We start from the raw sequence: 16,338 nt of genomic DNA on the forward strand, positions 1-16,338 counted from the left end.
TTGGTTCTTAATAAAGGACACTACTTTTCTGTAGTTTTGAATTGTAATGGGGGAGATAAAGTAGTAGTAGCTAATAAAATGTAACTTTTGTGGGGAGAAAAAGTGTAACCCATCTCCCCAGTGAGGACTCCCCCTCACCATGCTCTCTAAATCACACACACACACAAACTTGCACACACACACATCGTTTCTGTGGCTAGAAGTTCGATATGGTATTTTAAGAAGCAGATAGAAGGGTGCAGAAATTGTGTCCCACTTAAGGGTATTAGAGATAAGCCTGCAAACTACACAAACTTATTTTAAACATGTAAAACTGCACAGAGACTTATATTGTTGGCTGGAAAAGTATGACCATCAAAAACTTTTTCAATAGTAATGATTAATATCCCTTCAAAAGCACTCATACACGAAGACATCAACACAGGTTTGCCACATCGGCAGTTCATAGGAGCCTGTTTCCTCTCTCCCAGGACTTACCATTGTTTGCCTCGCCACTGGACTGTGGATGCCTTGCTGTTTGTTCATTCACACATTTTGAACCTAGACTCTCAGATTCACAAATAGCTGTTTGGGGGGTCCGTTTGGAGAGTGGTGTGATTTACCAAGGGGAGTTAGATCCCCCTCCCTAGTGTCTTCTCAAAAAGGGGCCACACCAACTCATTGGAAGTTCAGGGATATCCTCCACCACCCACCTCAGAGATGAAGCAAGTAAGTGCCAGGTGCAGGAACCAGAAGTGTCAGAGGCACCCAGGGTTCATTCCCTGGCTTTCTGGAAACTCAAGGCACATCCTAGTCAGCTACATCTGGACTGAGATTTGCCTTCCTTCCAGCCACCCACCCTGAGGTGTGGCAGTGTGGGTAGGAGGAAGACTCAGAGCAGAGAGCAGGACCAGGTCCCTAGAGGACTGATTACTCCTTCCAACCTGAGGGCACACAGTGGTCTTTTATCTGGAAACCATCCAGAAGTGCCTGGGGGGCCCAAACTGAGACAAGGCTTCAGAATATTGGGGACGCTGTTTCAGGAAAGATAGTTCCCAAAATCACGCATTCCACTCCTTGCGTTTCTCAGGAAAAGGCTGTTGTCAGAAGCTGTGTCCAGGGATCCTCCGTGGAGCCGGGTCGTGGAATTTTAAGGGACTTTTGAGGAAATGGTTCCACATGTCCAGAGCAGTCTCTGCAACCCAGCTATCCTAAACCAGTCCCTCTTCTTTCTCCTCCCTCTGTCAGCTGTCAGGGTTCTAGCCCATTATCTTGGGTCTTTCCAAGGGTTGTGCCAGGGAAGCGGAGTAGGACCCGCGTGAGCTCCGTGCTTGAGGCTGGAAACACCCACCATATCTAGTCTCTGTAGAACCGACTTTCTGTCAATCCGCGCAGTTTTGGCTTCAGCAAGAAGTGTCCTCCCGAATCCCGGTGCACACCCAGGGCTCTCATGACTCGCAAAAGTGTCGGCACTTCTCCCTGGCTGTTGTGGCTCTGTTGAGTTGACCGCAGGCCTGCCACCCGAAAAGTCGCCGGTTAGATCCCAGGTCAGGGCGCATGCCTGGGTTGCTGGCCAGTCCCCAGTTTTGGGTGTGCGAGAGGCAACCAATCGATGTTTCTCTCGCACATTGACGTTTCTCTGCCTCTCCTCCCTCCTCTTTCCCCTCTCTCTAAAAATAAAATTAAAAATAAATAAATAAGTAAAGTGCCGGCACCTCATCGCCTATAAGGAGCGCTCAGCTCTGGGAATGCACAGGCCCCCATCACCCGGGCAGGGAACTCGCACCGCTTGCTTGGGGGGGGGGGGGGGGGTGCTCGTAGTAAAGCAGGATCCCAAGACCTCTCCAGGCGGCTTCTTCTGACGTGCTTCTAGTTTCTCAGCTCCTGAGGACCGTGTTCTGCCATCGTCCGAGCTCAGATTCCCTGGCAGGTAGGAGCGGAGGAGTTGGGAATCGGGCAGCAGCCCCAGGCCTCCAGCCACTTCGGATGCCACTTCAGAAGTGGCGGTCCAGGGGCCTGCTGGTCATGAGCCGCAGCAGCCATTCGACTCGCTTCCTGGGCCACGGGCATCGATAATAGTGGTCCGCGCGTTGCCCAGAGTGGGTGTGCCACTTTCAAGTCTAGAAGCACCTCGTGCACCCTCCGGAAAGAGCCTAAGGAGAGCAGTGCCCAGACCTGGGGAGTTCAAGGCCGTAGGGTTGGTGGGGTGCTCGGGTTGCTGGTCAGGGTCCGACCACACAGAAGAGAGTCCCGGGAGCCCGGCTCTAAGCACGGCTTGAGACTCTAGGAAGGACCGCTAACAAGGGCGCAGACCCGAGGTCCACTACCGGGTAGAGGCCTGGACCGACTCTTTCTCTCCCAGGATGGACCCCTCACTGTGTGTTACCTGCGGAGACCTCAAGTGCGCGGGATGCAGCCACCATCCGCGCTTGCAGAGTTTCCTCCGCTGAGGGAGCCCGGGAGCACAATCCACCTCCATTCTAAGCCCGCTTGTATTTCAATTTATTCTATTGGGCTTTGGCCATGCCCAGGGCCTGGTCAGAGAAAGGACAAGCTCTTTTGCTGGGGACCCAGGTAAACGTGGCACTGGGGAGTAGTTCATTCAGAGCGAGCCCCGCTCCTTCCTGCGGGCCGAGCCTATCCAGGCAACCAAATTTCAGGGCTAGTTTAAGACCCAAAGCAATGACAACCATTGACCCCCCCCCCCCCCCCCCCCCCCCCGCTGCATACCTACCTCAACTTCTCTGGCAACTCCAGAACTGTAGAGTTGGTATTTTCCTATTTCCAGAAATAGGAAATGAGTTCCGATTTCTTACTCGCTGTGACCCATGGGGGAGAGGTCTCAATGTGCCCACATCTTAACACTTGGGGAGATCGGTGGAGGACAACCTAGCTAGAACAGGAGAGAGAATTTTCAAATAGAACAGATGGTACTTTGCCAATTTACATCTTACTTAAATTGCTACTAAAGCTCTATGATATTGAACCCAAGTTTACCATCAGATTTTGTTGGCTTCCGCTTATGCACTGCCTGGCATTAATGAGAAGGCCATACAGCTCATTAGCCCTATTTGAGAGTATATAAGATGGATGTAAAGAATTACAGATGAAAGGACAGATGAATTTTTAATACACTGGGTATTTATTGACCTATTGCTTTTCAAAAAAAAAAATTTTCCCTGGAACATTTGGAGGGGGGCTACTTGATTGGATGCTAAAATTGAGAACAATTTTTGTCCTAGATTTCAGTTGTTACTTTACTGTAAAACATTATATTTAAAAATAAATTGGTTTTAATTTATACTCCAACCAGGTGGACTCGGTTGTTCTATGGGATTTTACATAACACACCCTGCAGTATTAAAGAGATCCTCAAGCTTGAATGTATAAAAGAGTCACTTTGAGATCTTATTGTTGTGGTTGTTAACTTTATTTTTTTTTAAAAATTGTTTCACCCTGGCTGGTGTGGCTGAGGGAATTGAGTACTGGCCAGCAAACCAAAGGGTCGCTGGTTCGATTCCCAATCAGGGTACATGCCTGCGTTGCAGGCCAACTCCCCAGTGAGGGGCACATGAGAGGCAACCACACATTGATGTTTCTTTTTTTTCATATATTTTATTGATTATGCCATCACAGTTGTTCTATTTCCCCCCTTCATTCCCCTCCACCCTGCATACCCCTCCCCCACCATTCCCCCCTTTAGTTTATGACCACGTGTCTCAAGTTCTTTAGATTCTATATTTCCCATACTATTCTTGCCCTCCCCCATCCATTTTCTACCTACCGTCTATGCTACTTATTTTCTGTACCTTCTCCACCCTTCTCCTTCTCCCACTCCCCTGTTGCTAACCCTCCATGTGATCTTCATTTCTATGGTTCTGCTCCTGATCTAGCTGTCCTCTTAGTTTGCTTTTGTTTTAGGTGTGCTTCTTAATAACTGAGTTTGCTGTCCTTTCACTGTTCATCTTTTTTATCTTCTTTTTCTCAGGTAAGTCCCTTTAACATTTCATATAATAAGGGCTTGATGATGAACTCCTTGAATTTGATCTTATCTGAGAAGCACTTTATCTGCCCTTCCACTCTAAATGAAAGCTTTGCTGGATAGATCAATCTTGGATGTAGATCTTTGGATTTCATGACTTGGAATACTTCTTTCCAGCCCCTTCTTGACTGTAAGGTCTCTTTTGAGAAATCCGCTGACAGTCTGATGGGAACTCCTTTGTAGGTGACTGTCCCCTTATCTCTTGCTGCTTCTAGGATTCTCTCCTTCATTTTAATCTTGGCTAATGTAATGATGATGTGCCTTGGTGTGTTCCTTCTTGGGTCCAACTTCTTTGGGACTCTCTGAGCTTCCTGGATTTCCTGGAAGTCTATTTTCTTTGCCAGATTGGGGAAGTTCTCCTTTATTATTTGTTCAAATAAGTTTTGCACTGGTGGCTGTTCCTCTTCCCCTTCTGGTACCCCTATAATTTGGATGTTGGAGTGTTTAAAGATGCCCTGGAGGTTCCTAAGTCTCTCCTCATTTTTTTGAATTCTTGTTTCTTCATCCTTTTCTGTTTGGTCATTTTTTTTCTTCCTTCTGGTCCACTCCCTTGATTTGAGTCCCAGTTTCCTTTCCATTACTATTGGTTTCCTGTGCCTTTCCCTTCATTTCAATTAGTTTAGCCTTCATATGTTCCTCTAATTTGTGACTAAAATCAACCAGTTCTGTGAGCATCCTGATCACCAGTGTTTTGAACTGCGCATCTGAAAGTTTGGCTATTTCTTCATTGCTTAGAGTTATGGGCTCTGGGGCTTTGAGCTCTTCTTGAGCCATAATGTTTTGTTCTGTCTGAGCCTGTTAAGTTTGAGGAGCAGAGCCTTAGGTGTTCACCAGGGTAGGGCCACCCAGGTTGCTGGTTTGTGACGCTGTATGTGGGGGCGGGGTCAGAGAGGGACAATGGCGGTCCCCTCTGCTGTTTTCCGTCGCTGGGGCCTGTGCGGTCATCTCACTTCTTGCTCCTTCGCCAGATTAATATGTGCACAAATGCGTGACTGAGGTCAGCCCTCAGTGGGTCGCCCGCTGCTACTCCACACCTGGGATCCGCCCACAGGTGCCTGCGCACTGGGTCGAGTGCCCCGGTGGGTTCGGTGGATCTTTCCTGCCGGACCCCTGCTCCGTTGCTGGCTTCGCCCCTCTTACTGGTCTGGCTGGGTCTGGCTGAAAGGTTGTTGTTGTCAGATGTCCATGTAGTTCAATTTTCTGTGGTTTGGCTGCATTTTTGTTGCTAAAACTTTGTTGTTTTTAAACTTGGTTGTGTGAGAAGGCACAGGGTTTCCACCTATGCCTCCATCTTGTCGGAAGTCCACACATTGATGTTTCTTTTCCTCTCTTTCTCCATCCCTTCCCCTCTCTCTAAAAAAATAAATAAATAAAATATTTTTAAGAATTATTTCAATCATATTCAATATTATTTTGTATTAGTTTCAAGTCTACAGCGTAGTGGTTAGATGATCATAGATTGTACTTTACAAAGTGATCCCCCTGATATTTCCCGTACCCATCTGGCACCATACATAGTTATTACAATATTATTGACTATGTTTCCTATGCTGTACTTTACATCCTTGGGGATCCAGTTAAATGCAGGTTCAGTGGGTCTGGAACAAACCTAAAATTCTTCATTTTTAACAATTTCCCAGGTGATGCTGTTGCTGCAAGTTAGTGGACCAAATTTTGGGCAGAAAGATTATAGATACCTCAACTATCTACCTAAGACCACATCTAGATATAAAACTCAGAAGATAGAAAAGTTTAAAAGAATTACCAAATGTTTTAATTTGTGCTCTTTCAAGCTCTGAATAAAAACATGTGATGTTTTTTAAAGTCTCGGTCTCTATACCTTTTCAGCATGAGGGAATCCCTTAAATAGCCTGCTGACCGGTGTGGCTCAGTTGGTTGAGCATCCTGCCCGGAAAGCAAAAGGTCACCAGTTCAATTCCCAGTCAGGGCACATGTCTGGGTGGGGTTGGGGAGTGGTTGGTCCCTGGTCTGGGTGCACAGGAGAGGCAACCAATCAATGTTTCTCTCTCATGTCAATGTTTCTGTTCCATCTTTTTCCCTCCCTTTCCCTCTCTCTAAAACAAAATTAATAAAAATAAGTGGCCTGCCTTACCCCTGACCCAACCAAGTCCCTCCTCCCTCCCAATCCCCTGGAAAAAGGGGAGCTATTCATCGCCATTAGGCAATTGCCATTCAAGGATGTGAGCCCCAGAACTGCAGACGTTCTAATTTTTTTTTGTATGAAATCTCCCATTTTTACAATGTTGGCACCTGATTCAAAAATTAAATGAAAAATCGGTGGGTACAACAAAAACACATCTGCGGGCATCAGCAGGCCTGTGGAAACCAGTCAGCAACTCCAGAGAGCGTTATGCCTTCCAGGTCCGTCTGATCCTCGGCCTCCAGGGAAACGGTCTGCTCCAGAGGGGTTGCGAAGCCTCAGATCTAATCTCTCACCACTTTCTCTCCATCTCAGACGCTCGCCTTCCTTCAGAGGTACATAACCTCCTTGGCTTCCATCTTATCCTCTGTCAGTTCTAAGTTGGTATACAGGCATAAGGCAATTCCTATCAAAATGCCAGCAAGATTTTTTTGTAGAAACAGACTAGATTATTGTATTTTATATATTTTTAGACTACACTATTTTAAAATTTATATGAAAATGGTAAGGAACTAGAATAGCTAAAACACCTTTGAAAAGGAACAGTCTCCTAAATTTAATTATTATTATAGCTATAGTGATCAAGACTGTATGGTATTAGCAGATTAAATGTAAAATGTATAGCTAGAAAGCCTTTAGAGAAAAACACAGGAGTAACATGCATAGAACTGCAAGTATCCTCTATGTCAACTAAGGAACAATAATATCATCCTATGTAATTTTGGTATAAGAAACAGATTTCAGACTAGAGATATTCGTGGAGATGCTTCCTGGATTGGATTCTTCTCGGTATTGCTATGTTAGTGACTGTAAGTTCTGGGGGAGACAGCTCTAGAGCCCAGATCCTTGGGTTAAAGTTATATATTCACCTGATTCTTCTGCCTACCCATGGAAGTTTGTAAGTCCATCCAATGACCTTTTGAATTGATTTTGCCCTTCTGTGGCTCTTAATTCATATTCTGCTTAGGTCTTAAGACTTGGACCCTGTCAGACACCTGAAAACTTCTCATGCACTTCACTGGCCAACAGAACTGCCGTGGAGGACACAAGGATGAGCCTGAGTGAATCCTGGGGATCTCACCTCCCTGGGTCTGGGCATGACATCCTAACTACTGACATGAGCACTATATGGCTTCATCTTCCTGAGTAATAAGTAATTACTTAATAAGTAATACTTAAGCTTGACAGAAAAAAGTCAAGAAATGGAAATATAATTGTGTTAGAGAATTAAGGCATCAGAAATTTCAAGGGACTCCTCTCTAATGTCCAGACTACAAGGACCACCTGCTGTTAGCTGTGCTCACCTGTCTCTGACAGGTTAAGGAAGAAGCTGGGATTGTGGTGGCCTCTGGTGAGGGAACTCACTGGCCAGGGTTCAGGAAGAATTGGGGAACTTTATTTAGCCCTTGAGAGCCTTTCTTACTCCTTGGGTGTGTGTGTGTGTGTGTGTGTGTGTGTGTGTGTGTGTGTGTGTGTGTGTGTGTGTGTGTGTTTAACTGGGTTTTCCATGAGAAAGTTATTCCAACCGTTCAGCAATGCTGAAACAGCCCCCTTAGAACTGAAAATCACCCAGGCTCCCGAATATATATATCAGTTTCCTTCTCTGCAGATATTTTCCCGCTGTTGGATCTTCCCCACCCGGTGGAGCTCCGCCTCTCCCTCCCAGAAGGCTGGGGAAAGGGCGGGTCCGCACGGAACCACCGGGGCACGAGCGCGTCTGCACGTGTGCGATCTCGGAGAGAAGCCGGGCTGCAGAGTTTGGGAGGCAAGGCCTGGAATACAATAAGGAGGGTGCGGGCGGGGAGGGGCTTGCCCCAGGCCCTTGAAATAAGGCTCAGGCCTGAGAGCAGCTGCTGCAGCCGGATCCACCCGCGACCGCCGGCTTGCGTCCACAGCCCTGTTACCCGCGAGGCTCGCCGCGGCATGGCCATCCCCAAGCGGTTTCCAACCCTGGTGCAGCTGGAGCAGCGGGGAGAGACGCGATTCCAGGCGCTCAGTGACATCACCAAGCGGCCCTACTGGCTCCAGTCCGAGCACCTTCTGAGTCCGAAGCCAGTTCGTCTCGAAGCGTGGCTGGTGGAAGCGATCTTTGGTGAGTGGCCGAGAGGGGAAGCCAGTGCGGCTTCCTTCCCCGACTCCTACCAGCCTCGTCCCCCAGGCTGAGCCTCGTCCCCCAGGCTGAGCCTCGCAGGGCCAGCCTCCCCCGTGGCCCCGGCCGCACTCCAGTGGCACCGCCGCCTCCCGCTCCAGTTGCTCTCCTTTCCCGCGTCCCACCCTCACGGCCTCTCTCCCTCCCGTGCAGGCCCCGGCGGAGAGCACATCCCGCACGTCGAGTGCGTGTCGCAGACCCTGCTTCGCATTAATCGGTGGGACCCTGAAGGCGAGGCCGAGATCTTGATATTTGGTCGGCCTTCTTATCAGAAGGACGTGTCCCAGATGATCATGAACTTGGCTTACTACCACCGCCAACTCCGGGCGCAAAGTACGGGACCGGGAAGAGTGAGGGGAACCCCGGCGAGATCGTGGGGGCCGTGGGAGGGACCCTGGTGCTTCCCGGGTGGGCCCGGGCAGCGGTGTCAACCTTGGTCCTCTGGGCCTGGGTCTCCTCTTCACGGGGGGTCTAAGAAGGCCCGACGGACCCCGTGCTGCCAGGTTCCGGGCCGCACCCCTCAGCCCGCAGGGTGACTCCCAGTGTGGAGGGAGTTACGGGGACACAGCTGCGGTCTCCTCACGCTGCTTTGCTTCCAGGCTCAGGGAGGACCGCTGCTCAGAAGACCGAGACCCAGCGCACCCCCGCTGCTGTTCCGGAGGCGGCGGCGCAGAGCTTCCCCGGGCGCTACCCCGTTTGAAGTTATTTCGGGGCCCGGGGTGAAAGCCAAGCGAGGTTCAAAGAGAAATCCCTATCCAGAAGATGTGAGTTGCTCTTAGTTTCCCCTCCTCATGTTCCCCCCGGGTTAAATGTTTGCAAACACCAGTTTAAAAAGGCCTAACAAAGACTAGAACTTCCCTAATCAAGAATCGAACTTCCCTAATCAAGAATCGATCTTCCCTAATAAAGAATAGAACTTCCCTACAGTCTGTTGATTGGCAGATAGCGGGGGAGGGAATAAGGTTTCCAGCCGCCAACATCTGCTCTAGTCTGCCTTGCATCCACCAGCAGGTGAGACCTGTTGGGTTTCTGGCCTCCAGAAGCCGCAGCCTTCCCTGGCAGGTGCTTCCTTGGAGCTCCTTAACTGCACACACCTGGCACTGCCAGGCGAGGGGCCGCTCTGCCCGTGGAGCCTGTCCTCACCGGGAAACCTCTCCGAACCTGCGGTGTTTTTATTCAAAGAGACAAGGATTCGAACACTTGGTTCCAACCGGGCGGGCTGGGTGTCCTGTGCCGCGCTGCAAGCTGCGACTTCCCAGCTGGGGCAAGCGTGGGTCAGGGGCGGAGGAGCTGGGAGGGAGGGCCCGGACTGCCCTGCGGTCTTCCTCGGGTCTTGCCGGGTTCATCCGGCCTTCAGTGAGGTTTGACTCGAGCGAGGCGTCAGCGGTGCTAGTGACTCATAAACGCAGCGACCAGCTGCTGCAGGGCACTCGGTCACTTTAAAATTTGACTTAGTGTAAATTTAAGGTATTTAAACACGTTAATTCGATACATTTACATATTATATAATGTCATTTAGTGATAATTAGCACCGCCTTCAGGTTTGGCTTCCGAGCTCCAGGGGGCTTGGACCCAGGTGCCTGCCAGAAGAAGGAAGCAAACTGTTAACAGTTGGGTGCTCAGGTTAGAAACCAATAAAGCAAGGCCGATCTTAGTGTTAGAAAACTACATTTTAGAAACTCAAGGGAACCTACCTTTAAAGACCAGGAGGGTGGTACTTCTATGCCAGACCCTTTGGTTACCACTAATAGAAGACCACTGTGATTTTAAATAAGCATTTATCTTATAGTAAGAATAAAGATACGAAGCAGAATTTACAATAGGTTATTAACTATTTTTTAGAAGAGTGGAGAAAAGCCAAGGCACTTCAAGAACGAATATCAATGCAGACTCAAATTTTGCATTGAAGCTAGAGAGGAAACAAGATTCAATGTTGATCCCCCTGCGCCAAGTAGTACCCACATGACCAGAAAGGCAGATTCTCTCCGTGACTGGGAATATTGCTGAGCAGCAAGTAGCAAGCCAGTGGGAAACATTTAGGAATCTCTGTGACTATTCCAAAACTTTCACAGAAGTCTCCTACACACACATATCTGAAATAATTTTTGGGTGGGGGCTGGTAAGATACAGTAAACCTCCTCGGGTGCAGGTTGGAAAGATCAAGAAAGAAGGAAAGGTTAACTTTAAATAAAAGCATTCAGTTGTGATGAAACAAAATGCTTGGTGCATGTATAGTGTTGTTGTTGTTTTTAAGGTTATTGTAGAGGGGAAGGGAGAGAGAAAGGGAGATGAATACTGATGTGAGAGAGAAACATTGATTAGTTGCCTCTTGTAGGAGACCTAACCCACTACCCGGGCATCTGGCCTGGCCACGAATCTGACCGGCAACCTTTCGCCTTGTGGAAGGACGCCCAGCCAAGTGGGTCACACTGGTCAGGCTGGTGTTGATCCTTTTTTAAAGGTATACTCTTAACACGGCATGAACCAGTTTACCCAAAGTCCCTATATGGTAGACCTCCCTACCTGCTCTCTCAAATGTACTCTTACAAAAAATCACTTTTAACAGTTAACTTGAACTTTCCCACAATTGCAGGTAATTTTTTTTCTCCCAGCAGCTTGATGTCTTCACTATGGGTACACTTTAACCTTTCCCTTACTACTGGTTGATTAGTGTCCCAGATTTCTCAGTTACAAACTGCTGCACTGAATTTCTATTTGCATCTTTGTGTTCATGTTGGAATGAGGTGGGGTAAAAGTAGGTTTACAGTTGTGAATATGTGAAACATAAGGGTTTATTCCTGTATTATTTATTAACAGTATTTTCCATACAAACAACTATAAACATACTTTTGCCCCACCCTGGATTTCTACAGAGAGCTTCCTAGAAGTGAAATTGCTGGGTTAAATAATGAGCACCTCTAAAATTTACTGCCAAACTCTTGTACAAAATGTACAAAATTCCACTACAAAGTATGAAAGCTATTTTCACTATACTCACCAAACTCAATGTCTCCAATACATTTTGTCCATATGTGACTTAAATATTTTTTATTATTTACCCCACCATTTTAACCATGTGGCTTTGTAGAAGGGCAAGCCTAATCTCAAAATTCAAATTGGTAGTCTGGGTCATATCTTTTCCCAAATGAAGCAACTTGTTAAAGTAGTTAGAAAAATGATTGAAGAAAAAGGATAAATGTCTTAAAAAAATACTGGTTTCATTAAAATATACTAGAGTGCTTGTTTTATTCTTTAAACTACATGTGCATTATATGTGCATGGACATGTGTCTTTTGCCAGTTAAAAGATGGTAAATTATATGTGAAGACTGGAAACTGAGGCCCAACACAGTCAATGGAAGATTATCAAGGAACAAGGGCAAAACCTACAGGAGTCTAGAAAACAGTGACTCTTTTCTGAACATTTTTTCAGGTAAAATGACTGATGGCTAATAAAGAAGTCAAAACAGTTTTTGATTAAGCTGACTAGAGGCATCAAAGAAAAAAGTTCATTGTTGACAGAATCTGTAGAAAATTTTGAGGTCAGCCATGGAACACACATGACAGCCAGTCTCAAAGTTTTCCTTCAGTTCCGCCATAAACCAGGTTGGCACCACTTCCCTCATTAGAATTTCTCAGCTCCACACTTTTGATCAAAACAAGACCTTTTAAAATATGACAAAGAATGAGACAAAAATCATGCACCTCCTGATGTGATCCCCTGAGGACACAAGATGATTTGTGTAGTATTTTTGCCAAAAATATATATAACCTAGATCTAAGGGTGAGGAAGGGAAAGAGAAAACTGCACAGCCTGGGAACAGTGAACACTGCTTACACATCTTGGGGGGCAGGGTACACTGGGTGGCAGAAAACAGTTTAGTGTGGACAGTCTGTCTTCGAGTGGGCTTACTAAGGAATACAAATTGAGTCTCTGCAAAACACTGAACATTTAGCCGCACCCTGGCTTAGCTGGTTGGAGCATAGTCCCATATCTGAAGTATTCAATTCCAGGTTGGGGCAGATGCCTGGGTTATGGGTTCAGCCACCAGTCCGGATGCATCTAAGAGGCAACTGATGGATGCTTCTCGAGTCGATGTTTCTGTCTCCGGTCTGCTCTCTAACAGCAATGGAAAAAGTCCTCAGGTGAGGGTAAAATATTTAGCCGCGGAGCAGGTGACAGTCTATCTCTGCTATGTCTGCCTCTGTATTTCTGTTCAGACTTCAGATTTAATAGACATCTATCTGCACTATTTACTTTCCTCAGGATTTTTCACTAGACACCCAGGAAAACCTTCCTTTACAGCCTTCCTGATTCCTTCTGGAGCCCTTGTATCATCAGCTTTTAAAGACTTTCACCTGACAGCGTCACCCCTTTAAAAAGTGATTATGATTAGCCTTGGCTGGTGTGGCTCAGTTGGCTGGAGCCTTGTCCCATGGACCAAAAGTTTGCAGTCAGGGCACCTATCCAGGGTGCAGATTTGATCCCTGGTGGGGTGCATAGAAGAAGGCAGCCATTAATGTTTCTCTCTCTCCACCCCACCCCCTGCCTCTCTCTAAAAGCAATGGGGAAAAAAAGTTCTTGGGTGAGGATTTTTGAAAAAAGTGTTGTGATTATAATTGGAAGTGCATTGAGTTTTTAGATTAATCTAGGAAGAATTGAGCACATCTGTGCAACACTCTACTATCCATTTATTCAGTTTTTCCTTCCCTCCTTCATCCTTTTCATATCCATTCATAGATATTTCAGTCAAATAAAGTTCTATATTTTATCAGAAATAAATTTTCATTGCTCAATTGGTTGAGCATCAGTCAAAAAAGGAAAGGTCACCAAAAGTCCTGGTCATGCCTGGGTTTCAGGTTGGTTCCCTGTAGGCAAGGATGGGAGGCAACTGATTGATGTTTCTCATATTGATGATTGTTTTCCTCTTTCTCTCTCCCTTCTGCTCTTTCTAAAAATAAATAAAATCTTAAAAAATAAATTTTGATTATGCTGAAGTAGGATGTAATGAGGTTTTTATAATCCCTAAGGCAAGTAAGAAAAAAATCACTTAAAAACAGTAATTAAAATGGTACATAAGAGCTCACTCTCCCTCCTGGGGGCGAACAAACCCTCCCTTTCCCTTCCTCCCTTTCTTCCCCCACAGGCATGTGTCTCCTAAACTCTACAGGACCCCATGAGACTTGCAACCCAGGGAGAAATGGGCAACGACAGTTCATCCCAAACTAACCCCTGAACCTGTCCCCAAGGCTCTCCTTCATCCGACTCTGCAGTGAGGTGGCTGCAGCCCTGCCTTGGCTCACTTCTTTACTACAATATTTCTAAACAGCCAGAGCAGCCCTGCCTAGCCTCGCTCGTGTGGCTTCTACCCTGGGCCTCCCTCATCTCGTGGTCCCCAGCTTTAGTAAACATATGTTCAAAAAAAAGGGTACATAAGAATTTAACTTAAAATCATGGAGGGAAAGAACAAAAAAAAAAGATGATAGGAAATAAACAGCAAAACAGCAGACAAATCTAATCATACTGAAAATTACATTACATCTGAATGGACAAAATCTTCAAATCAAAAGGCAGAGATATCCCAACTAGATTTTTTTAAGCCAACTTCAAAAGAATACATTTTATATTACTCTATTTATATTACATGTTCAAACATCATAGGGACAAAAAGCACACTGGCTGCCGGGCGGAGACAGCAGGGGAGATTGACGGCAGTGGGCAGAGAACTTTAGGGAGTGATTCCCAAACTGGTCTGTGGTGACGGTGGCACAGCTCATCAACTTACTAAAACCATCTTTTGAATTATACACTCAAGATTTTATCGAATGTAAATTGTAACCAATTAAGCAGTTCATTTTTTAAAAAATATAGGGATGCTTCACAAGTTTGCACGTCATCCTTGCACGGGGCCCATTGTTAAAGTTCTCTGGATCGGTCTGATTTCAGTACGTGTGCTGCTGAGGTGAACAGAGCAATTGTTAAAGTGTGTTGATTTTAGAGAGGGGAAGGGAGAGACAGAGACAGAAAGGGAAACACTGATTTGTTGTTCCACTTATTTACGTATTTATTGGTTACTCCTTTTTAAAGATTTTATTTATTTTAGAGAGATGGGGAAGGGAGGAAGAGAGGCAGTGAAACATCAGTGTATGGTTGCCTCTAGCACATCCCATGCTGGGGACCTGGCCTGCAACCCAGGATTGTGCCCTGACCAGGAATCAAACGGGCCATGCTTTGGTTCACAGGCTTGCGCTCAATCCACTGAGCTACACCAGCCAGGGCTGATTACTTCTTTAAAAAATTTTTTTTATTTAATTATTTTTAGAGACAGGGGAAGGGAAGGAGAGAGAGAAACATCGATTGGTTGCCTCTGGCACACCCCTAACTGGAGACCTGACCTGGAACCCAGGCATGTGCCCTGACTGGGAATTGAACTGGTGACCCTTTGGTTCATAGGCCTGCCGTCAATCCACTGAGCCACACCAGCCAGGGCAGTTGGTTACTTCTTGTATGTGTCCTAATGGGAGACTGAACCCTCCATCTTGGCATATCAGGATGACGCTCTAATCAACTGTGCCACACCACCAGGGCCACAATTAAATTTTTAAAAACTGCAGTGCAGTAGTACTCACACCCAAAGTCTCTAACATGAGAATTCTGAATTTAATCTTTATTGTATTTTTCCATTCCCATTTAGTCCCCTTATACCGGCCCCTCCCTACCCCCAGCAATCACCACACTGTTGTCCATATACATGAGTCCTTTTTTCTTTTTGCTCAATCCCTCCAAAAAATGAAAATTCTGACTGTGGACATAGGGCAATTGGAAGTCTGATACATTGTTGGAAGGAATGTAAATTGGTTCAATCACCTAGGCAATTTGAACTTATGCACATCCTGTAGCCCAGCAATTCCAATCTTAGATGCATACTCAATAGAAATGCCTCTATGTATGCACTAAAAGTCATATACAAGAATTTCCATAGCACCACTCATAAGCTCAAAGAGGAAACAAGCAAAATGTATGTCAATAGAATAGGAAATTACAGCTTTTTCACACAATGGAACTATAACTACTCACAGGATGGACAAATTTTACAATTCCATTTGTATTTAAGTCAGTGTCGTAGTTATCCTTGGGGAGGATGCAAACGGCGGCTCCCGCAGTGCTGGTAATGTTTTTTCTCTGGGTGCTGTCTAAATGGATGTGCTCCCTTTGTACTGTTTGATGACCCTTCACACTTCAGATGTGCATATTTTTTTAGTGTTATGCATCAACAAAACACTAAAACCATAGAAGAAAATATTTGGAGTTATGGAAAGGTACTTGAAGGCAATGTACGGAAAGTGAAATTTTGAATATTTTAATACTTTATACATTGCCTTATTTTTATTTTTTAAATAACAGAAATTTCTTTTCTCACAGTTCTAATGGCTGGAAGCCCAAGATACAAGTGTTGACAGGTTTGGTTTCTCCTGAGGCCTCTCTCCTGCCTTCGCACTGTGTTCATGTGGTCGTCTCCGTGTGCGTGCACCTGTGTGGTGTCTCCCTCCATAACTCAATCCCCTTTTCTCTTTCCCTCCTTTTCTTATAGCCATTTTCAGGCGCCTTAATGAGTTCAATTATCTATAAGGTTCATAACATGGCTTTACTGTAAGTGCCAGCTTTCTCTAAATTTCTGAGGAAATACATTCAGGTAAGTGGACTCATTGACTGGCTTTACACTGCCTGATTTAAAAAAATATTGGATATGTATGCTTATCCTCAGAAAAATCAATAATGCTATTTTTTATTTTGAATGTGGTACAAATATCTGTTTAACTTTAGTAACTTGTTAGGAAAAAACATTGTCTTATTCCTTAAATTATTGTGGATTCTTCACAAATTAAGAGGTTTATTCTAATTCCTCTTAAAAAGAAGTCAAAATAAGAAATGAGTCTGAACTCAACTGCACAGAAAAATAGAAGCAAGTGGAAAAGTATAGTTTAGAGGTAAGAATTTGGAACCTAG

At 45.6% G+C, this 16,338-nt stretch overlaps 1 protein-coding gene and 1 non-coding gene across 2 annotated transcripts; one reads left to right on the forward strand and one right to left on the reverse strand.

Moving 5' to 3' along the window:
* Positions 1–6,945: 6,945 nt before the first annotated feature.
* Positions 6,946–9,249, forward strand: KHDC3L (KH domain containing 3 like, subcortical maternal complex member). The gene is made up of 4 exons (XM_037147092.2): positions 6,946–6,991; positions 7,792–8,274; positions 8,485–8,664; positions 8,931–9,249. Exons 1-4 carry the CDS (start codon positions 6,946–6,948, stop codon positions 9,029–9,031), a joined length of 810 nt encoding a protein of 269 aa, XP_037002987.2. The 3' UTR covers positions 9,032–9,249.
* Positions 9,250–15,914: 6,665 nt separating this feature from the next.
* LOC119050929 (small nucleolar RNA SNORA33) lies at positions 15,915–16,048 on the reverse strand. The gene has a single exon (XR_005082837.2). It is a non-coding gene; the product is annotated as a small nucleolar RNA SNORA33 (small nucleolar RNA).
* Between the last annotated feature and the right edge of the window lie 290 nt (positions 16,049–16,338).

Source organism: Artibeus jamaicensis, unplaced genomic scaffold, assembly GCF_021234435.1.
Source record: "Artibeus jamaicensis isolate MK-2021 breed Jamaican fruit bat unplaced genomic scaffold, CSHL_Jam_final contig_1127, whole genome shotgun sequence".
Lineage (NCBI taxonomy): Eukaryota > Metazoa > Chordata > Mammalia > Chiroptera > Phyllostomidae > Artibeus > Artibeus jamaicensis.

Coding starts and splice junctions, on each gene's coding strand:
- KHDC3L (XM_037147092.2), top strand. CDS start 6,946: ATGCTTCCTGGATTGGATTCTTCTCGGTATTGCTATGTTAGTGACT. Junction 6,992..7,791: donor GTATTGCTATGTTAGTGACT/GTAAGTTCTGGG, acceptor CCTTCTCTGCAG/ATATTTTCCCGCTGTTGGAT. Junction 8,275..8,484: donor GCTGGTGGAAGCGATCTTTG/GTGAGTGGCCGA, acceptor CCTCCCGTGCAG/GCCCCGGCGGAGAGCACATC.